This window comes from Ogataea angusta (assembly GCF_019207475.1).
Source record: "Ogataea angusta isolate 61-244 chromosome Unknown 61-244_NODE_2_length_1002155_cov_89.706849, whole genome shotgun sequence".
NCBI lineage: Eukaryota > Fungi > Ascomycota > Pichiomycetes > Pichiales > Pichiaceae > Ogataea > Ogataea angusta.
Window position 1 is genome coordinate 961331 of NW_025065216.1, and position 20979 is coordinate 982309.

Here is a 20979-nt window from a genome sequence, read left to right on the forward strand (position 1 = left end):
AAGTTTGCCTTTATAGCTGAAATCACAATTGATCACCGTACAACTGTTAAAATATATCTGTCTATAATAGGAATTGAATAGATTTCAAATGTTACCAGCACTTCAGTTGCTTGCACATTCGATCTGTTCAAAGTTATTTGATTCTATCTAACACTTTGTTTTTTCGTAAAGTCCACGCTTGTAAAAAAAATCGTGGTCGGTTAGGAGCACCGAGACGAGACGATAAGATCTTGTACTTCTAAATAACCCTATTGCTATAAGACCTGTACGTTTTCCAGGCAAGCCTCCAGTCTTTGATACTCAAGTTAGGATTTCGTATATCGAAATCATACTTTTCAAGTTTTTCAAGAAAGCAAACAGTAGGAAGCCCGTTCATCATTGGGAGAAACATGGCATCGGGAACTCCATGGTTTAACTGCTCCCATCCTAGTTTTAACTCAAGGCTCCCTTCTTTATCAACCAGATTATGTATTTCACTTTTGAGATCATTGAACTTTATTCGAGCGCTTAACAAATGATCGTTAGCAACGGTAGCAACATCAAATACAAGTTCTCTTACTTTTTCGTCTATCTGTTGGCTTGAGTCTTCAGATTGTAAAAATCTAAGTATCTCCTCCTGTGAGATATTCTGTTTTGCGATTGAGTCAGCAGGTAATAAAACTTGAGATCTTGAGGTCGCATAGTATCTAGATCCAAGCAAAAACGACGCGATGGCCGTAGATTGTCCAAGATGCGCATAGATATCATTCAGAAGGTTTTCTAGCCTTTCTTTCCCAATACAATCCATTAGCTCCAAGGAAAACCTTGAGGTTTCAGGAAATTTTGGAGAAAACAGAGCATCTCGAAGGGTATAGTTTATTTGTGAAAACACCCCTTCACCAAAGGAGCAAATTGAGTATGTGTCTTTGAAACCTCGAACTCCTTCATCTGTACAAAAATGCTGGTAGCTGGTAATCATTTGACGTAAATTGTCAAAGTTGAGCTTGATTCCCTTTCTAAGACATTCTCTAGCCAAAGTAACAACTGGCTCCCCCATATTTCTTGGAAGGGTGCTATTGGGTGAGCTAGAGATATCCCGCTCACAACGATCAAGTTGTTCCTGCCAGAATCCAAACTTCAGTTTGGTAAATTGATTGCTTTCAATGCTCGAGCCAAGTGCAATCTTTGCGAGGTTTGAATTGAACGCTTTTACCACAAGAAACATATCTCGAAGCTCCCTGGGATAAAATTTGGAGAGAAGATACGAGGAAACGTCATGTTTCTGTAACAAATCCATGCAATCATTCCTGGCTTTACTCAATTTCTCTTCGCGCCAGAGAATTTCGTGTTCTTGTTTTGAGTATCCAATGTTTGATATCTGTCTTTTGAGATAGCCCACAGCTGGTCTATCCAAAACTCTTGACGATAACAACATGAGCTAAGCTAAGGATGATACAATCGATTATCAGAAAATCCCCATCCCCACACTTTTCAAATAAGCAATGCAAAGATGTTTTCTCGAAAGCCAAATTGGCAGAAAAAATACATATGAACTAATACTTTTTCAGTACAATGAAAACTTTTGCGTATCTTGACATTCGCGTAGGAACGAGGGATACTGGAAGGATAGTCATTGAGCTTGATTTTGACAATGCCCCAAAAACCTCTAATAGTTTTTTGCAGCTTTGCGTGAATAAGTTTTACAAGAATACCTGCTTCCACAGAGTAATCAAGAATTTTATAATTCAGGGCGGAGATATAGATCACAAGATAACATGCCAAGATGAATATCCTCCCGACACTTTAGGGAAAGGTGGAAGAATGATTGACACAAATATGTTTTATGAAGATGAAAATCTAAGAGCCATAGACGAACCGTTTTTGGTTTGTCTGTCCAATATGGGTAATGTCAATTCTAATAACTCACAATTCTTTATCAACACCTTAGCATCTCCTCACTTGACAGGAAAACACACGGTTTTTGGGAAAGTAAGGCACGGAAAGTCTGTTGTTAGAGAAATCGAAAGAGTTCCCGTTATGAGCAGCAAAAGTGGCGATTCACAGGCTTGGCTACCAGTCAAAGAGGAGATCGTTCTCATTGTCGATTGTGGAAAGTGGACCGATGGTGACCCTACTCCATGTTATAATGCATGCTACGACTCTATTGGCGGAGACATCTATGAAGAGTACCCGGACGACAACGAAGTTGAGGGTCTTGATCTTGAAAATCCTGAGATAACCTACAAGATTAGCACTGTCATAAAAGAGTCAGCTTCATTGCTCTTTAAAGAAAAAAGATTGCGAGATGCATTTCTCAAATACAAAAAGGCTCTGCGGTACTGTAATGAGCTGATTCCCGATCAAGACTCGGACCCTGAATATTACAAGAAATTCCTAAATCTTAAAAAGTCGATATACCTCAATCTGGCATTAGTGGCACTTCAAATGAATGACTATCAGACTACAATTGATTATTGTGGGTATCTATTAGACATGGACAAGAACGTCCCAATGACACAAACACAAACGTCAAAGACATTGTATCGCTTAGGTATGGCCTACAGAGGGCTTAAGAATTTTAAGGTCGCTTTGGAATTTCTTCAAAAAGCCAGTTTACTATGTCCCAATGATCAGGGGATAAATAGCGAGCTATGCAAGGTTCAAAATCTTGTAGAATACGAGAAGAGAAATGAGAGACAAAGGTTTGCCAAATTTTTCAGTTAGTTATTTATTTCTTAATGAAGATTGGTGTGCGACGATCACTACTCAAAATTCCCGAATAAAATATAGTAAATGTTTTCAACTTCAACAAGTGAATTTTCCTGATGACGGATATTGCATCTGTATCACAATTATTGGCACAATCGCTGTCACCGTCTACTGCAAAACTTGCAGAGGAGAGTTTAAGAAGCGTTGAAGATCAACAGGGGTTTCCATCCACACTTTTACACGTAGTGGCGGCCAATGATCTAGATTCTTCTGTGAGATTGGCAGGATCACTCTATTTCAAGAACTTGATTAAAAGGAAGTGGATTGATGAAACAGGAGTTTATCGACTTCATCTAGATGATGTGAAGATGATTAAAGCAGAGATTCTCTCACTTATGATTCAGCTGCCTGATTCTCTTCAAATCCAGATTGGCGAGGCAGTCTCCCTCATTGCGGAGTCGGAATTTCCAGAGTTGTGGCCGGAGCTGATAGAAGACCTTGTTGGAAAGCTATCTCCGGAGAACATGCACACCAATAAGGGAGTTTTGAAAGTTGCTCATTCAATTTTTAAAAGATGGAGGCCTCTGTTTGGTTCCAATGAGCTCTACATCGAAATCAATCTTGTTCTCTCACAATTTGCCCAACCTTTTCTAGAGCTTCTAAAGATGGTCGATCAACTTATCGACCAAAATGCCTCAAACAAAGAGAATCTCAAACTTTTGTTTGATAACCTGTTGTTGTTGGTCAAAATTTATTACGATTTAAATTGTCAGGACATTCCAGAGTTTTTTGAAGACCATCTCCAAGAAGGTATGGCGGTCATACACAAATACTTGAAATACTCAAATCCATTACTTGAAGACTCCAATGAAACTGAAGAGATAGATATTATTACTCAAGTGAAAACAAGCTGTTGCGAACTAATCCAATTATACACTACAAGATACCAAGAGGAGCTGGGAAGTATTATTACGGAGTTCATCAGAACAATATGGGATCTACTTAGCTCCATTGGTATACAGCCAAAATATGATATCTTAGCTTCAAAAGCTCTACAGTTTCTCACCATCATTGCTTCTTTGGAACAATACAATAGCACGTTGAAATCAGAAGAAGCATTGAAAGAAATCACTGAAAAAATCATTTTACCAAACGTGAGGTTAAGGGAGTCAGATGAGGAACTGTTTGAGGACGACCCGATTGAGTACACTAGAAGGGACCTTGAGGGTTCTGACTCCGACACAAGAAGAAGAGCTTCCACAGATTTTTTGAGAGCTTTAAAAGAGAACAAGGAGCAAGATGTTACTCAAGTGGTTATGAATTACGTTAATCATTACTTGGCTGGCTTTCAGTCCCATTCCACAGACTGGAAGTCCAAAGACCTGGCAATATGTTTGTTCAGTTCAATTGCTGCAAAGGGATCCATTACAAATGCAGGTATAACTTCTACCAATTTGTTGGTGGATGTAGTTGATTTTTTTTCACAGTACGTGGCTCAAGATTTGGTCAATCAGGTCTCTCATCCAATTTTGAAGGTTGACGCAATTAAATACATTTTCACCTTTAGAAACCAGCTTACAAAACAACAGCTGATCGAAGCATTTCCACTTTTATCTTCACACTTCCAAGACGACAATTATGTGGTGTATACCTACGCTGCTATCACCATTGAAAAGATATTGTCTTTGAGAAACCCTTCGAGTCATCAGCAGTTGCTTTTCAGCAAAACTGACATACCAGCGCCTGTATTTAATGATCTTTTGACTAATTTGTTCAGACTTATGTTCGGGAAAGGAGAGTCCCCAGAGAAACTAGCAGAGAACGAGTTTCTGATGAAATGCGTGATGAGAATTCTTCTCACCGCGGAAGACTCTCTGAGCGAGAGGGCCCCACAGCTCTTACAGCAGCTCATGAAAATTGTCGAAATTATTGGGAAGAATCCATCGAATCCGAAATTTTCACACTACACATTTGAATCAATCTGCGTACTTATACGTTACAACAACAATCAGATCATTGAGATATTTGAGCTGATTAAGCCTTGCATGCTCTCAATATTAGCTCAGGACATCCATGAGTTTATTCCATATGCATTTCAAATTCTCTCATACTGTTTGGAAGTTTATCCAAACTCTTCTGAGATGCCATCTGAATACGAACAATTAATTAAGCCCCTGTGTTCCCCAGCTGTTTGGGAGTTAAGAGCCAACATTCCGGCAATTGAAAGGTTACTGGCAGCGATTATCAAATTCCAACCTTCATTGTTTACATCCGCCGCAAGTTTAACTCCGATTTTAGGAGTCTTCCAAAAGCTCGTGTCTTCGAAATTGAACGACCATTTGGGTTTCGACTTCTTGGAAACCATCCTACTAAGCGTTGATATGTCTTGTCTAGAACCATTTTTAAAGGAAGTGGCGATGATATTGCTTTCACGTTTACAGACGGTTCGAACGGATAAATATGTCAAGAGATTTATTGTCTTTTTGAGCTCCATTGCTGCTTTGCCGACGTCAAGTGACCCTCACCTGAAGAAAAACGGGCTCAATTCGTCTTTTGTCATCAATTTCATAGAAAGCGTTCAATCTGGTGTGTTTCAACAGATCCTTCTCAGTGTCATCATCCCTACAATTGAGTCATTCAATAATTTGCTTGATAAAAAAATCTTGATAGTAGGCCTGACAAACCTGATTACCGAGAACGCCCAAACTATAGGCCAAGATGCCTTTAAGCTTGTGCTGTCTAAGCTGCTGAAGATAACCGCATCTGATAGCATCAAAAACTACAAAAATTTCAATGAAAATGTTGAACTTTTGCTTGAGTTGGAAAGTGATGAGCTTTCATTCGGATCCAGCTTCAATAAACTAAATACTATCCAGCAAAAGCCTTTTGATCCAGTCAAAGAAATAAGTTCAAAGGAAATGATATCAGCATATCTTCAGACAAAACTTGCGTCATTTCCAAACATTCAAAATGTTCTTCTAAATCTTGATCAGCCAGAGCAGGAACTTGCAAGAAGCTTGGGAATTGTATAAACTACATATATCAAGTTTTATCACAATAACTAAGACTGTTAAGTATTATACATCTCTATCGTACGTCATCATTCGACATTTTCTCCGGAGTCTTGGTGTTTAAGATTCTGGTTTAGTTCGTTGTTTTTTTGAATTTCTTCCAGCTTTTCCAATCGTTCTTTTTCTGCTATCTCTGCAGCGGTCAGAAATCGACCGCCCTGGCCTCTTGGTCTGCGCATAGCATGTTTATGTCTTGATTCGTGTAAATAAGGTTTGCGTCCACGCTGAATCTTCAAATTTTCTTCGAGTTTTGCTCTCGCTATTCTTCGCTTCAGAATGCGATGATATTGTTTAGCATTCACATAGTAAGGTTGATCAGCCTGAGTTTGCGACGTTACGGAGGACGTACGTGCTTGGGCAGGCGGAGAAGGCGTAGTGGGAAGCGGCGATTGGTCTGTTGATGTAGATGTATGATATTCGGCACTATCAAGATAATCCCCAGTGAGCGGCTGTTGGGATGACCTATACATCAGTTCTATGTGTTGCGGATTCTGTGGTTGTGATTGAGAGAATTCAGCTGACATTGTAGATGACATTGTCCTGTTGACCTCTGCTGCTTTATTATCGGACATTAGAGTTTGTAAGATCGTCGGGTCGAAAAAAATAATAGCAGTCTCGCCGGGTAACCTACTCCTCAATTCAAATCATCAATCAAATAAAACACTTCCCTTCATGTACGCACCAGTTTTAAGACCAGCAGTTTTATTCTTTTTCTTCTTCAGACAGCCCGTTGCAGCAAGTGCACTTGTGGGTACTTGGGCTTTATGGGAAGCGGATCGCAACCTGAATTGGGGAATCAAAGATGCCATCAATGAATGGAAGCATAGGTTCCTCGGATTCCCCACACAAAGAAGTATCTACTCAGATTTCTCGAAACTTGATGCACAGATGAAGAGATGCTGAAATGGTAACTGTTGCTTGAATTCAAACTTTGTTCAGTGTCGAATTATTTATTGATTGAATAGTATATATATTCGTTTGTCCTTGGTATTGTATTAGTTACAGAGAGTTAAACGCGTTTGGCCAAACGATAGAGGTCGAAAATTGCTGCGGGAGTAATGCCCTGAATTCTTCTTGCTTGTCCAATTGTTTCAGGTTTTGATTTGTTAAGCAAAGCTCTTGCTTCTGAGGAAAGAGATGACATACTGGTGTAATCAAAGTTCACAGGGAGCACCAAATTCTCATCACTTTTAAAAGCTCTTATCTGCGCATTTTCTCTGCCTAGATAACCTTGGTAATCTCCATGAATATCGATTTTCTGTTTGATCACCCGCGGTAGTGCTTTCAGAGATTTATTGTGTATAACAGGAATCAAGCAATCTAACGACATATTATCATAACGGAGTAAATCAAATGCAGATTTATAGCATGAATCTGTCCTGATTTTAAGACCAGGCACAAGTTTGGCCCACTCTTGTGATGGAAGCTTGTAATTTTTCAGAAATTCCAGGCTTTCTTGATAAAGTTTGTTCTCTTTGCTAAAATGATCCCAGCGTTGTGCAGATATACAACCAATTTCATGTCCCTTAGGCGTGAGTCGCATGTCTGCATTATCAGCGCGTACACTGATCCTAAATTCTGATCTTGAGGTAAACATCCTGTACGGCTCCTCAACACCCTTTGTAATTAAATCGTCAATGAGTATGCCGATATAGCCATCCGCCCGATCCAAAACTAATTGCTTTTTATCCTGGAAACGCAAACCAGCGTTTATACCAGCCACAATACCTTGAGCTGCAGCCTCCTCGTAGCCTGTTGTACCGTTAATTTGGCCTGCTAAGTACAAGCCTGAGATCAGTTTAGTCTCCAGTGTTCTTTTCAGTTCCCGAGGATCGATATAGTCATATTCAACACCGTAACCCGGCTGAAGCATCTTCACATTTTCGAGTCCAATGATATTTTTTAGCATGGCCTCTTGGATATCCGGAGGCATCGTACACGAAATTCCATTTGGATACATCACGTCTGTATCCAAGCCTTCAGGTTCCAGCCAGACTCTATGCCTAGCCTTATCTGAAAACCTTATTAATTTGGATTCAATGGAAGGACAATATCGAGGACCTTTAACCGTTTCCCTAATATGAACACTTTTGTCGAGATTGGAGAGTATCAATTTGTGCATGGTTGGCGTGGTGTAAGTGGAATAACATAATAGCTGATTCTTAATATCTGGATTTTCATTAAGAAAACTCATTGGTTCTGGAGGATTATCGCCCGGCTCTTGGGCAACCTTCGAGTAATCAACAGTTTTCGCAGATATTCTTGGAGGGGTGCCGGTTTTCAATCTCCCTAGGCGAAATCCTGCCTCACGGAAAGTTTTACTCAGACCATAAGACGGGTCTTCGCCTATCCTTCCTGCAGGCCAAGTATCCAATCCTAGATGGATCTCCGCGCTCAAAAATGTTCCAGTTGTTACCACAACCTTCTCACAGCGCAATATCTCTCCATCAGACAGAACCACGCCACAGATTTTAGTGTCATAGTTGGGTTTGTCACCTGACTCATTCACAGATCGGTCAAGGATCAGGTCTTCGACTTTTGCTTGTAAAATCTGAAGGTTAGGATAGTCCTTCAAAAATTTCTGCATCTCAGTCAAATATAGTTTCCTGTCGATTTGAGCCCGATGGCCCCAAACGGCAGCTCCCCTTGATCTATTCAAAATCTTGAATTGGATTCCAGACTTATCGACAATTCTAGGAGCAATGCCATCCAGCGCATCGACCTCTTTAAGTAATGTACCTTTTCCGATGCCTCCCAAATGCAGGATTACATGATGTCACACCGATCTTGCTTATATCAGGGGTCACTAAGGTGGTGAAAACACCTGTGCGGGCAGAGCCTGCAGCGGCTTCAACTCCTGCATGACCACCACCGACTACCACCACGGGGTGTAACGGTTTGGTTTCAATTAGCTTGGCAAGGTCGGAAGTTAGGGAAAGATATCTAACAGAACGCTTTCCGGCAGCAGCAATATTGTAAGAGGTGAGAGAGAGCATGGACGGAATTTTCAAATATAGTTAAATACTGTTCTACGTAAATTTTTTTTTGGATCCTGTCCGTGTGGTGTAAAAGTTTACTTGAAACAAATTAATTATCTATTTATACACATATAGTACATTCCATCCTTCGATTATAACATATTCGTCCTTAATTTCTTATTCTTGCTCCTCGCTATCCTCTTCTTCTAATGGAATCACCAGCGAGCTTTCGCTGGACGATCTATTATTTTCTATTCGCAGGTACAAGTTTGACTCAAATTGACGTTCATTAGCTATGTCAATTTCGGACTTATTTTGCAGAGTGTTAATATTGGAAGTTTTTTCCCTATTGTGACGAGGGCGTCCCAAAGTGGGCCTCTCGATTTTTTCCATATGTTCTTGTTCTCCCAGATCGCTCATTGAATCTGGTGAGCCTTCACTTTCATCCTGAATTTCATGCTCTAATTGCCTCCTAGTTTCTTGTTTCTTGAAAAGCTGCTTTTTTATTCGTTTTGAACGCTGGATTTTGTCTCTGTAGAGAAGCTTCTCAATTTCCGAAGTAATCTCAAGATCAAACACCTGCGAACTCAGGTTCAAAATGTCATTTTCGATGGACGTGGCTTTATCTGTGAAAGTGAATAGATCATAAGACGAATCAAGTCGCGCACGATGCAGCAGAAGCTTGATATCAACATAACTGACTGTTCTACGATTTGCATGTTCGATGTAGCTTTCAAGATCATCGAGCTCTTGTCTGAAAAACTCTTCACTGATATGCTGGAGTTCAACCAAAGTTTCCTTTGACTGCAGCTTTTTTGAGTCAGTCTCTGTTGGAAGCCACTTTGTGATATTTCGTATCATAGCTAGTGAAAACATTGGGTGATTGCCATTTCCACTGTGTAGCCCTCTTGTTCTTTTTCTGATGGTGACAAAAGAGGGCACCTCATCTCCTGGACGTGCACTCAAAAGAGAAAGATCTTTTGCCTCCGGCACTTCATCGCCAAGGCTGCCGTTGTCATCACTATCGTCACTGCTGAATGCGTCATAGTCAACTCCGATGTCGAAGTTGTCAATGTCTTCCAAGACAGGCTGGCTTACGTTAGACGATGCAAATATACCCTCATTGGAATCAATATCAAAATCCCCCTGCTTGCGAATTATTGCTTCAGGTAGAGCGACATTTGAATTTCCAAATGAGGCCTCGAGAGATAATCGACTCGACAATCGTCCCTTTCTTGGTGTTCTATCAGGTGTAGTCAAGTTTTTTTCTGATTGAGACATCAAATCCCCTGATAATTCTGCACGCTCGAGGTTTTCTGTGGATTCTGGTGCAAGCTTCGCATACAAGATCTCCAATGCATTGGTTTGATCAGGCCCATGCTGAATTTTCCGTTTCTTTCGCTCATCCTCTTTTTCCTGCGTCAATAATCGCCCTAACATCTGCAAATCCTTACGGGGAGAGTAGCTTCGATTCACTTTGCTTTTTGAAAGCGACAGTAGAAGCCGATGTCGACGTGGAGTTGTTCCATCAGCAATCGCTTGTAGAGTTATAGGAGTCGTTGGTTTTCTGGGGGTTCGGTTGGGCGTGTTGGAACGTGATGGGGTTCGAGACGGTGTTCGAGAAGGTTTTTGGCTTGTTCGTCGAGGAGTATTCACGATAGATGCATCTTCATATTCTGTCTCCGAAACGATGGTATTGAGCTCAATTCTCGATAGCAAATTGTGTCGAATCGGAGTTCTCAAGATACTGGATTCTTCCGATGCCGGGACACCTGAGTGCATGATTGTAAGATCCTCATGTGCAGAACCTATTTCATTGTATTCGCTCGCGGATAAAAGAGACTCGTCAAGTTGAATCGCGTCGTCAAATTTGGAAGAATGATCTGAACTCATACCGGGTATATTAATATGGTCATTCACTATTGAGAAAAAGGTTTTTAAAGGCTCCAACTCAAACGGTGCCTGAAAACTGATGATTCGAGTAGACGCCTAAAGGCTGAAGTCGGTAGCAGATATTCTAATTTGACTTAAAAAATAAATACAAACTTAAAGCACCAGCCCGCATTTTAGCCACACAAAAAATACTGTAATTTTGATTTTTTTTTCAGGAAAATTAAACAGGCTTCTGATTATGTCTGATCACGGTGACGATTTGGAGGATGGACTTGACTACATTTACAGCTCCTCTGGTGATGACTTGGAAGGCTTGACTCATATTCAAGAGACTACAAGCTCAGAATTGCACGACCAAGTGGATCACGACAAAAACTTCAAAGATCAGGAAGCGCACAATGCTGGAAAAAAGCGTAAGCATAAAAGTGATAAGCTGTCTCAAAAGAAGAAACAAAAGATGGAATTTGATATGGAACAAAAACGAAACCTTGCTAAGGAATTACCCGATGTGATAGCAGAAAAGCTCGCAGCAAAGATCAGACAACGCTATCCTGATTTGTCGCCATTAGAGTTGAGTGAATTATACATCGGGAAATCTGCCATCAGAGATACTCAAAGCTTTGTTCTTGAGCGAAATTTGGACAATTACAAAACTTTCATTCAGACACAATTGAGGCGAGTCCTTCAAGATAAGAGATTTGTTTTGGTTCTAGCGATATCAGCCATACGAGCATGTGATATATATCGAGCTGTCAGATCTCTTCCAATTGGATCTCTTAAACTGATTAATAAGAACAAACTGAATGACGATCTGAAAACCTTAACGAGGTCAAAGGCTAGAATCCTCATTGGTACCTCTGGAAGAATATCCAGAATTTTGGAGACTGAAAACACACCGCTAACCTCTCAAATGATAGATGCAATCATCTGTGATTCCTCTTTCTTAGATTCAAAGCTGCAAAATATATGGGACTACGACGAGTCTTTCGCACTAGTAAGAAAGGTACTTTCAATGAACGAAAAGTGCAAAGTCTACTTATATTGATCAACTTTTGATGGTCTTTGATAGAGAATAAATAAGAGTGATTGTAGCTACCAAATAGTGAGGAAGATATTCTCAAGCCGACATCTTTGAAGGTCTTCACTAATCCCGTTTTGCAACCGCATTTTCCCATCTCTTCACATGCTCCATGGAGTATACCTTCTGTGGATCATATGTGTTTCTCTCACCTTTGAGATACAGGTAATACATAATCACACCGTAAGCTGAGAAAGCAATTGCTGCGTTAACAGTGTGATTTTTTGGTGTATGGTACCAGCCACCTGTCGGTGGCTTAACCCACTTAGGTATAAATTGATGTACCTAGGGTTAGTGAGCCAGCAAGAGAGTACCTACCATTAGAAAATTTAAAACAAGTTAGATTAGCCCCTCTTTCAATTATATACATGTTCTTGCATATCGTGCGTGTACAAAACATTTCTATGCTATAATTTTTCAGCGGTTTTTTTCAAGTCAACCACACTAGCCTACTATTGTTTCTCTTCACAATGAATCACGGGCCTCGTATATCCTTCGTTACACGCAGCTCAACCACGAGGTTTTTGAGACATATATCCATTTCACCTTTGAGTAAAGTTGTTGCGCAATCAAAACCAAAGCCTGTTCATAAGTTTTCATACGAGAAATCCAATAATGTACGAATGAATGGTGACGATTTGGAGACGCCTGATTCAGCCACAGACTTCGGTGACTATAAAAGATCCTCGTATGGACTAAAAGTGTCTGAAGAGGAAGCTCAGAAAATTCCCGCCATATTAGCTCTCCATGCGAGATTGAACCTTTCACCGAAGTTCAAAAAGTCGACCCTTGTCAGAGCTCTCACATCCAGAATGAAGAACAATGACTATGCTGATAATCATCAAATGGCTCTATTTGGATCGAACATGCTTTCTTATTATACAACAGAGTATCTCATAACTACCTACCCTCGACTTCCGATTGGAATCTTGAAGGCTGCAACTGACGCATTTGTGGGTGATTTTTCTCTTCACGACGTTGGCAAGAATGTTTGGGGCATTGAGGAAGATTGGTCTACAAATCTTGAAAAGTACCTGTCCAAAGAGCCAAAGTTGTTCAGATTTGGCAGACTTAGATATGACAGACAAGCAAAAGAAGTGGAAGCAGGTATTACAAAATATAGTATTTCATCCGAAACTTCCTTGAGTACTGCCACCGCATATGCTAACAGTGTCAGAGCTATCGTCGCTGGTGTGTTTGCTGCAGACGGTGAGCGAGAAACCAAGGATTTCATTTACAAACATGTCTTGTCAAGAAACGTGGATATATCATCGATGCTCGAATTTGAGGAGCCAGGAAAATTGTTAGCAAGGCTTCTCAAAACAAAGAGTATGGAGGCTCCTACCATTAGGCTCATTTCTGAAACAGGTAGACAATCGAGTTCCCCAACGTTTATTGTTGGCTGTTTCAGCGGAGATAATCTTCTAGGAGAGGGACAAGGAACTTCTTTGAAAGAAGCTCGTATTCGAAGTTGTGTCAGCGCTCTCAAAGCATTTTACCTATACAAACCACTTGAGCCTCGCGTTCCAAGTGATGATAGTTTCAAGCCATTATTCGTCGATGAGGGAGAGTCGTTTTATTGAATAGATCTTAATATCCCTTGGCCTAATCTTTGTATATACTAGGCATGAACGAATATGCATCAATTTTGTGGCAATGGTGTATATTGTCATCCTCTAAGCAAGCACACATGTACGAACCTATCGAACTTCAGCCGTATACTGTTTGACTAGCTTAAGTTGTGAGTGATTGAGTTTTTTGAAAACAAGATCATTGATAAGCTCTGTAATTGACTGGTCCAGAAGCTCTTGATCTTTCAAATTCTGGAGGACAGCATAAAGCATGATAGCTGATCTCCTAATTGCTGTATCTTGTGAGTGTAGGTATCTGTACAAGATCAAATCCAGCTTAAAGACAAGCTCTGAGTGCAATCCGGCAGGAGAAATGTGTTTTCGAAGATTATCTAGTAGGAGAACTTGAATTGTGACGCTAGTTGATTTCATGTTTTGAAGTGCTTCCACGTACAGTTCCGAAAAAGGAATCAAATCTAAAGTTTCAGAGACAGCTAGGCACAACTCATCAGGATCAGTCACATTTTCCCATTCAGAGTAAATGCCAATCAATTTGTGGAAAACCGCACCTATTTCGAACCAGCTGTTATTCAAAATGCAAATTCGCAAAATCAAAATGCACGCGTACATGTGATCGGGAGAAGGACTAGAGGAAATATAATCCAGAGCTGCCTGCTGCACAAGCTTGAGCTCATAAATATTCTCGTGGCTCAACAAGGAAGTAATTTCAAAGAGTTCTGCATTTGTGATAGTCTTTCTCGAAAGCTTTTCCAAAAGTGTCTCTGATTTGGAGATATCGTAGGATATCTTGGAAATTTTGTAGGCTTCGAATTTGGTCCACGAGTCCATTTGTCCCAAAGTGTGATTACTGTCGTCGTATATTTCTACCTTGGCCAAGCCAGTCATCTGGGAGAGAGGATCTGCCGACACCAATGCTGAATTTATCTCTTCTGAAGCCCTGGATGGCAAAACGGGCACCCTCGAGTCCCCTTGTGTCTCTTCCGCACGATTGTCCTTCCTATTATCTGATATGGTCAACTGATCAAGGTCCGGAGTGGTGTCGGACATAGCTTGCAATCTATCAGCCTCCATCTTATCATCTAACAATTCAGGACCATTTGAATCTCGAGCTAATTCGTTTTGATCCTGAAACACCTGGGAGATATCGTAATTAGGTTTGAAATCATGAGATTGATTGTTTACAGTCTCCACAAAAGGATTATTATGCTCTAACTGATGTCTTTGGTTCTTTTGGCTCCTGAAATTCGGCATAATCATTGTCATATCGGATTTTACATCGTTTGGACGCTCAAATCTGTTTCCAACAACCATAGTGAGTCCATCAGCAATGGGCTCCTCCATTTCCGCCAAGCCAAGATTCTCGTTGAATGATGATGACGGCGATCCAACGCGTTTTTGAAATTCTAGAGGCATCTTCTCTTTCAAATCTATCTTCAAAATCTTGTCATCATGTTCGTTGAAGCATTGGATAAAGTCAGACCCATATAATTCAAAAGCAGTTTCTAAAATTGCGATCAGTTTTGTTGGTTCCATATGAACAATTTCCCAGCTTTTGAATAATCGTCTCAGTAGCATTTTAATTTCAGGTGAATTCAGTCTGAATCGACTTTGTCTCAACAGATAATCTACCACCGAATAACAGGTGTCCATGAATTCCACTCGGTTCTTCACGAATTGCATTGACAAGTTGATATCATCACAATTGGATGCATCAATACAAAGGTCCAGAACAACATTAAGTGCACTGACCAACCCACTTGATTGTATTACTTCTGCCATGACCGTAAGGTTTTCACTATAAAGTGTGTGATTCACATTATAGCAGCAAATCATGCGAAGCAGGTTCTCGGGTTCCAAAATATAGCACAGCTTTTTGAATGAATCAGGATATTTGCAGTAATCGAAGAATGCGGACGGGTTTATGACTGATATTCTGTTAGCGAGATAGGTGAATTTGCTCAATGAATGAGTATTCTCCCCATTTATAAGTCTCTTGAGCCCCTCGGCTTGGTCTTCTCTCTCATCTGAGGAAAGTAGGTCATATATATGGCGCTCTCTCTTTTCGCTTTCAGAATTGAGGTCAAATGTTTCGGTATGTCTTCGAACTTTGTCAATGGGTATATTGAGAGTGAATGTACCCGTATGATCATCCTTCTTCTCAGAATCTTCGTTTTCTTTTTCATTGTATTGAATATGGTCCTGATTTCCAGATCCACATGAGACACCCCTATTTGAGGAGCTTGTCTTTTTTTCGGAAGGCCCATCATCGTGAATATCAAGACTTTTTCGGGGGGCTACAGTCTTTGATTCAAGTCCTATTTTCTTTGCATTTGACTGATGCGCTTCTTTTTGCTTTGACATGATAAGTTCTTTCATTGATGGCCTAGTGTTCGTCTTTTGTATGGAAGTCTGACTTGAAAGTTGATAGTTTGGTCTTGGTTTAGATTTTTCCAAAGCTCTCAAAGTGCTGGGGTCTAGTCGACTCACTATACGGGTGCAAATCGAGGGGAATATAGTGTTCAAACACCAAAATGCAGCTCTCATCGAATCTCTAACGGCAGGCGAAGGATCCCCGACACCTTTGGCGATGATTCTTTCAACAGGCTCTAAAAATCCCACGTTATCGACGACGGACTTGTTATCTCTGTGCTTGACTAGTAGAATATGAAGCCACGTTCCTGCGTAGGCCCTGGGCTGTGCATTTTTATCCTGAGCCGCAATAGTAATTTGATTTACCAATCTCTGACTGTAACTAGAGTTTACGAGCAGACCTATGACGCCTGCGTTCGCATTTTGTTGTGAAATGGTTTTGCGAGAAGATGTGAGTTTGATTAATGAGACAACCAGTGAATCCACCAGACTGTTGTCCAGATAAGGGCCAAAGTAAATTCCCAGCTCTTTGCATAACTGACATCCGTGACTTGAAAGGGTAGTGCGCAGCGAGGACACGGCTTTGCATATACAATCTTTCTCCATCTTCAAAAACTGTGCGATCAGCTCTTGATATTCCGTAATTGCATTCCCTCTTATTATACATCGTAGCTGGACAATCGCCTGCTCTCTGGGAGCCCAGTTAAATTCGGTTTCTTTGCCTTGAAAAGGTGTTGTCAGCGAGTTAAGTTTTTCCGTCAATTGCTCTTCTCCATTAAAATTTATGGGTTTCAGTGAGTCTTGTATAGAGTAAAGAGGTATTCCTGTCACAAAGTCTGAAATCGTTGGCTCAGTTTCTGCATCGAAATTACTTTGCTCGCTTTTATCGAGTACAGTTTTTGAAGGTTCTTTGAGTGAACTTTCCTTGGACCCCGTACGTAGTTGCATACCGGAAGCCTGCATCTTGAGTGAATGATTACTCACTGCTACCTTTGGCTTTTGTCGATCGTGAGCTTTGCTCTCAGAGCCAGAGTTGGAGGTAGCGTTTTTTTGGTTTGAAGTCATTGATGTGGTGACTTTTATAGGTCCCGCGCTGACGAAGGATGCTTGACCTAATGACTTGGTGTACTCTGCCACCAGGCTTTCATCAATATGGTTTAAGGCTCTAATTGACTGAGAACGAGATACCTTGCATTTCAATAATTGACTAATCAAGTCGCTTTTTGCAGTTCTGTTGTTAGGGTTGACGACTTTAAACACCAAAATTAGTAGCTCTAAGGCAGCGTCGGAAATTTGCTGGATTTTATCATCTAGTAACATTACCGTTTCCGGAAGAAAAGTCTTGAAACTAAATCCTGGAGTGTTGTCAACAACTTCGCAAAGCAATCTAAGCACTTCGTATCTTATTGATGAGTCAAAATGATGCAAACCATACGATTTCAAAGTCATCTCAAATTCATTTGGCACAGATTGCCAGTAAGTCAGCATAGCTTTTTTGGCTGTATTTTTGAGTGATGGCTTTTCATCGTTGAGGCGATCTATAAGGAAGGGCACAACCTGGAAATCTACCAGCTTTAGCACTTTTGAGTCTTGAATACTCACACGCTTTACCAAATGGCAAATAGTCGAAAATGAATTGGTAGTCAGGCTTGGCTTGCTGTATGCCAATATTAGTGTTTCAAAATATTTCGGTACGTAAAACAAATTAACAAGATCTCTTTTGATGTGAGCTTTGAATTCCAGTATTAACTGTGATGCGAGCCTCTCGTCGTTGGATGTTACTGCACGAAATAAAACGTCTCCAGTGATGTTTGACATTTTGAGATATTAGATGGGAGATTCTCAAAACGAGGGAGATTTGTTTTTGTAAACAGGAAATTTATTTACTTTCCATTTAGCACAGCCGCGAATCCGAATTGTAGAACGAAAGTTGTTATAAGCATATCTTTATCGTTCCTCATAGATTGGTATAAGCATCTTACCCGATTTGTGCTTCACACCGTTGAATGAAAGAGCCAGTTTGCCTCCAAACTCGCTAGGCTGACTCCAGCCAATTTGATTTCTTGCTAGCGTCAAACCATAGATACTATGGTGTTGAACGGCAACTAAAAGACGAAGCCCTATACCCATTCTTCTGTATTTGTGACTCACGTATATTCGCGAAATCCCTATAATCAAAGGTATTCTCTGTTTTGGTACTAGTTGTCCAGTGTCATAGACCATCCATTTTCCCTCGGAGATTCGTTCAGTCGAACAAATCCCGACGGCCTTACTTCTAATCACAAACAAGAACACCTTGCCTCTATTCGGGTCAAAGGACCAGTCTCTATTATCTTGGGGCGCACTCAAGATGTTGTTCACAATATCAAGAAATTCTTCGGCAACAGAAATCTGTTTGGACGACTCAATGTTGACCTCCACTATCTTCCCATCAACTCCAGATTTTAATTGATGGTGTTCAATCGAGCTCCAAACCAAGGTAATTGTTGGGCCAAGCTCCATGCCTTCGACAGCGCGCTGATGATACTTTTCATGCAATTGGCGATCGGATTTCAAGTGCTGCATATATGACATCTGACATTCCGAGCAGACCGTTTTTCGCATGGTTGTTGCAAAATGCGTCTGCTTCAAACTTCGAGGTCTTTTCCTAGTAGGCGCATCTATGTCCTGAGCAGTTGAAGGTGATGAATTGTGCAATAACTTTTTTCTTTCGTCAGTGAGAGATCTCGTATTGCTGACACTAGACTTGAGGGGAGAAGTGGACATATCGTATCTTGGGGTAATATGTAATCAGCTTCTTCTAATCAGTGTTCCCCTGCTCGCTTTTGAAATGCAATGACAATGAAATGTCCGACACCAAAATAAAAATCTAAGCTCTCCTATAATTACATGGTATTTTTTTCGTGGAAGATACTCAACATCTGCTTTCGGCAATCATGACAACGTATAGAAATCCAAATCCTAAATTCGAGCATATTCTTCCTTTATCTACAAGATGGAAACACCAGATTACTGAGTGGTTACAAGAAGACATTCCTTCTTTTGATTACGGTGGATATGTGGTGGGAGATAACGTCCAGACCGCAACCCTCTTCTGTAAAGGTGATGGAATTCTTTGTGGAATCCCTTTCGCGAATGAGGTATATCATCAATGCGGACTTAGCTTTGAGTGGCATGTGGATGAAGGAACATACCTGAAACCCTCAAAAACTGATAGTGGGAAAATAAAAGCGTGCACAGTGAAAGGGCCAGTGAAAAATATCTTGATTGCGGAAAGGCTGTCCCTCAATATCATTTGCCGGTTGAGTGGTATTGCCACTCAGTCACACCTCACTATCAAAAAGGCCAGAGAAGCTGGATATACAGGAATTATTGCAGGGACGAGGAAAACTACACCAGGACTTAGATTGCTTGAGAAATATGCGATGCTTGTAGGAGGTGTGGACACTCACAGGTATGATTTGTCATCAATGGTAATGCTCAAAGATAATCATATTTGGGCAACAGGGTCGATCAGAAAGGCTGTCAAGAATGCAAGGATTGTGGCAGGCTTTAGTACCAAAATAGAAGTCGAAGTTCAGAACGAAACGGATGCAGAAGAAGCCATCGATGCGGGAGCTGACATTATTATGCTGGACAACTTTAATGGACCCGAGCTCCAAGCTGTCTCTCAATCTCTGAAAAGAAAGTGGTCAGGTAAACGCCAGTTTTTGCTTGAGTGCAGCGGAGGGTTGACTTTAGAGAACATTTCTGAATATTTGAGCAACGACATTGATATCTACTCTACATCCTCTGTGCACCAAGGATGTTCAGTCGTTGATTATAGTTTGAAGCTTGACAAAACGAGCTAATTAGTGGCATCAACAATCACTTGTTTTTCTTTTCGGATTCTACTATATACTTGTATTCCTCTTTGGGGCCAATGTGATTGCAAAAGTCACTTATTTAGGTAACTGTTGGCTCTTCTCTTTTTGTTGTTGTTGCTTTGCAACAGCATAAACAATACCTGCAACAAAACCAATAAAAATGGAGGATATTGAGAAAAAGTTGATAGGAGCATCAAAGAAGATCAGTCCACTCAATGCAATCGGTAACTTGTTCAATGCTCCAACCATTGAATAAGTAGTCGATGATGTCACTCTGATACACCAGCCCGAGCAGTAGGAAATTCCAACAGAGGAAGCACCAGAGAAAATCATGGCAAAGATAACTGAATTTCTGTTGGCTTCAGGGAAGTTGACAGCCACATTTTCAGGAGACCAGTCTTCCAGAACAAAAGAAGCAATCAACAATATAGGAATGGATAATAGATTGTTGTAGAACATGGTGTCGAAATCTTTGAAATTAGTTAGCTTGATTCTCTTCCTCATGCAAAGCACAAAAGTAGCTGATGAGAAGCAGTTGAGGAACATCCAGAAATATCCAACACCAAAAACCATATTTCCAGTAGAACTATCCTTGTCACCGTAGCATGCAACAACGGAAGAAAGGACCATCAAGATAAAAGATCCCAAAGCCATGGAAGTCACTGAACCACCAAACCATAAAACTTCACCATATGCAATCAAAATGATAGTTAAATTCTTGAATATTGTGTAGACTGGAATTGTCAAAAATTGTAAGGCCTTCGAGGATGTGTAAATCATTCCAACCAAAAGAAAAGCAATTGGTGACCATTTTTTTGCCTCAATGTAATTGAATTCTCTGTAAGTGATGATCCCAAGGAACTTCAATATGGAGATGGTAATCAGGCAAACAATAGACTGAACGGCCAACAAAAAAAAGTTCAAATTGAAGTCACCAGAGACAACATATTTATTGGTAACAGTCATCAAAATAGAAGATGCGCAATAAGCAAATATAGAGACAGGGCCAGAGTTTGCCAGATGGCTCAAAAGCGAGCCATTTTGTGGTGGTGCCTGAATAGTGGCGACCGGAGGGTCTTCTTTTTTCTCAGACATATTTCAGTGAAACTTTATCACAAAAGAATAACAAGTTATCTTGAAATGCCACGAATTTTTAAATTTTTCTGCTGGCCGCCAAGCCAACCAACCTGGCAAAATTTTGGCGAGACCGATCGGCACTTATCTAACATGTGTGAAGTAAATAATTATCTTTTTGAAATGGGCCAATAATAACGAGTGTGCCAGTAATATTGTGGCAAGCAATAGTAGCATGTTTTGAAGGCGACTTTTGATGACCCCTCATTAGTAGTCTAGGTCTAAGGGTACTGAAGGCTTGTAATTACGCAATTTTTAGCTACGTAATCAATCGTAATCTAGTACTCGGTGTACGGTGTCACCATTCTG

General features: G+C 40.6%; 12 protein-coding genes across 12 annotated transcripts; 5 read left to right on the forward strand and 7 right to left on the reverse strand.

Annotated features, from left to right (window-relative positions):
* Positions 1-238: 238 nt before the first annotated feature.
* On the reverse strand, positions 239-1414 carry KL928_001413 (uncharacterized protein; the record flags this gene model as incomplete). Its single annotated transcript, XM_043201776.1, has 1 exon — positions 239-1414. One exon carries the CDS (start codon positions 1412-1414, stop codon positions 239-241), a length of 1176 nt encoding a protein of 391 aa, XP_043061872.1.
* Positions 1415-1551: 137 nt separating this feature from the next.
* Positions 1552-2703, forward strand: KL928_001414 (uncharacterized protein; the record flags this gene model as incomplete). Its single annotated transcript, XM_043201777.1, has 1 exon — positions 1552-2703. One exon carries the CDS (start codon positions 1552-1554, stop codon positions 2701-2703), a length of 1152 nt encoding a protein of 383 aa, XP_043061873.1.
* A 101-nt stretch (positions 2704-2804) lies between these two features.
* KL928_001415 (uncharacterized protein) lies at positions 2805-5720 on the forward strand (the record flags this gene model as incomplete). Its single annotated transcript, XM_043201778.1, has 1 exon — positions 2805-5720. The coding sequence occupies one exon, from the start codon at positions 2805-2807 to the stop codon at positions 5718-5720; it is 2916 nt and encodes a 971-aa protein (XP_043061874.1).
* Positions 5721-5788: 68 nt separating this feature from the next.
* On the reverse strand, positions 5789-6331 carry KL928_001416 (uncharacterized protein; the record flags this gene model as incomplete). Its single annotated transcript, XM_043201779.1, has 1 exon — positions 5789-6331. One exon carries the CDS (start codon positions 6329-6331, stop codon positions 5789-5791), a length of 543 nt encoding a protein of 180 aa, XP_043061875.1.
* Positions 6332-6768: 437 nt separating this feature from the next.
* On the reverse strand, positions 6769-8755 carry KL928_001417 (uncharacterized protein; the record flags this gene model as incomplete). The annotated part of the gene is made up of 2 exons (XM_043201780.1): positions 6769-8498; positions 8584-8755. The coding sequence occupies 2 exons, from the start codon at positions 8753-8755 to the stop codon at positions 6769-6771; spliced, it is 1902 nt and encodes a 633-aa protein (XP_043061876.1).
* Positions 8756-8914: 159 nt separating this feature from the next.
* Positions 8915-10630, reverse strand: KL928_001418 (uncharacterized protein; the record flags this gene model as incomplete). Its single annotated transcript, XM_043201781.1, has 1 exon — positions 8915-10630. The coding sequence occupies one exon, from the start codon at positions 10628-10630 to the stop codon at positions 8915-8917; it is 1716 nt and encodes a 571-aa protein (XP_043061877.1).
* A 238-nt stretch (positions 10631-10868) lies between these two features.
* KL928_001419 (uncharacterized protein) lies at positions 10869-11675 on the forward strand (the record flags this gene model as incomplete). The annotated part of the gene is made up of 1 exon (XM_043201782.1): positions 10869-11675. One exon carries the CDS (start codon positions 10869-10871, stop codon positions 11673-11675), a length of 807 nt encoding a protein of 268 aa, XP_043061878.1.
* Positions 11676-12178: 503 nt separating this feature from the next.
* KL928_001420 (uncharacterized protein) lies at positions 12179-13291 on the forward strand (the record flags this gene model as incomplete). The annotated part of the gene is made up of 1 exon (XM_043201784.1): positions 12179-13291. One exon carries the CDS (start codon positions 12179-12181, stop codon positions 13289-13291), a length of 1113 nt encoding a protein of 370 aa, XP_043061879.1.
* Positions 13292-13408: 117 nt separating this feature from the next.
* On the reverse strand, positions 13409-17488 carry KL928_001421 (uncharacterized protein; the record flags this gene model as incomplete). Its single annotated transcript, XM_043201785.1, has 1 exon — positions 13409-17488. The coding sequence occupies one exon, from the start codon at positions 17486-17488 to the stop codon at positions 13409-13411; it is 4080 nt and encodes a 1359-aa protein (XP_043061880.1).
* Positions 17489-17617: 129 nt separating this feature from the next.
* Positions 17618-18436, reverse strand: KL928_001422 (uncharacterized protein; the record flags this gene model as incomplete). The annotated part of the gene is made up of 1 exon (XM_043201786.1): positions 17618-18436. One exon carries the CDS (start codon positions 18434-18436, stop codon positions 17618-17620), a length of 819 nt encoding a protein of 272 aa, XP_043061881.1.
* Positions 18437-18606: 170 nt separating this feature from the next.
* KL928_001423 (uncharacterized protein) lies at positions 18607-19521 on the forward strand (the record flags this gene model as incomplete). The annotated part of the gene is made up of 1 exon (XM_043201787.1): positions 18607-19521. One exon carries the CDS (start codon positions 18607-18609, stop codon positions 19519-19521), a length of 915 nt encoding a protein of 304 aa, XP_043061882.1.
* A 90-nt stretch (positions 19522-19611) lies between these two features.
* On the reverse strand, positions 19612-20631 carry KL928_001424 (uncharacterized protein; the record flags this gene model as incomplete). The annotated part of the gene is made up of 1 exon (XM_043201788.1): positions 19612-20631. The coding sequence occupies one exon, from the start codon at positions 20629-20631 to the stop codon at positions 19612-19614; it is 1020 nt and encodes a 339-aa protein (XP_043061883.1).
* Between the last annotated feature and the right edge of the window lie 348 nt (positions 20632-20979).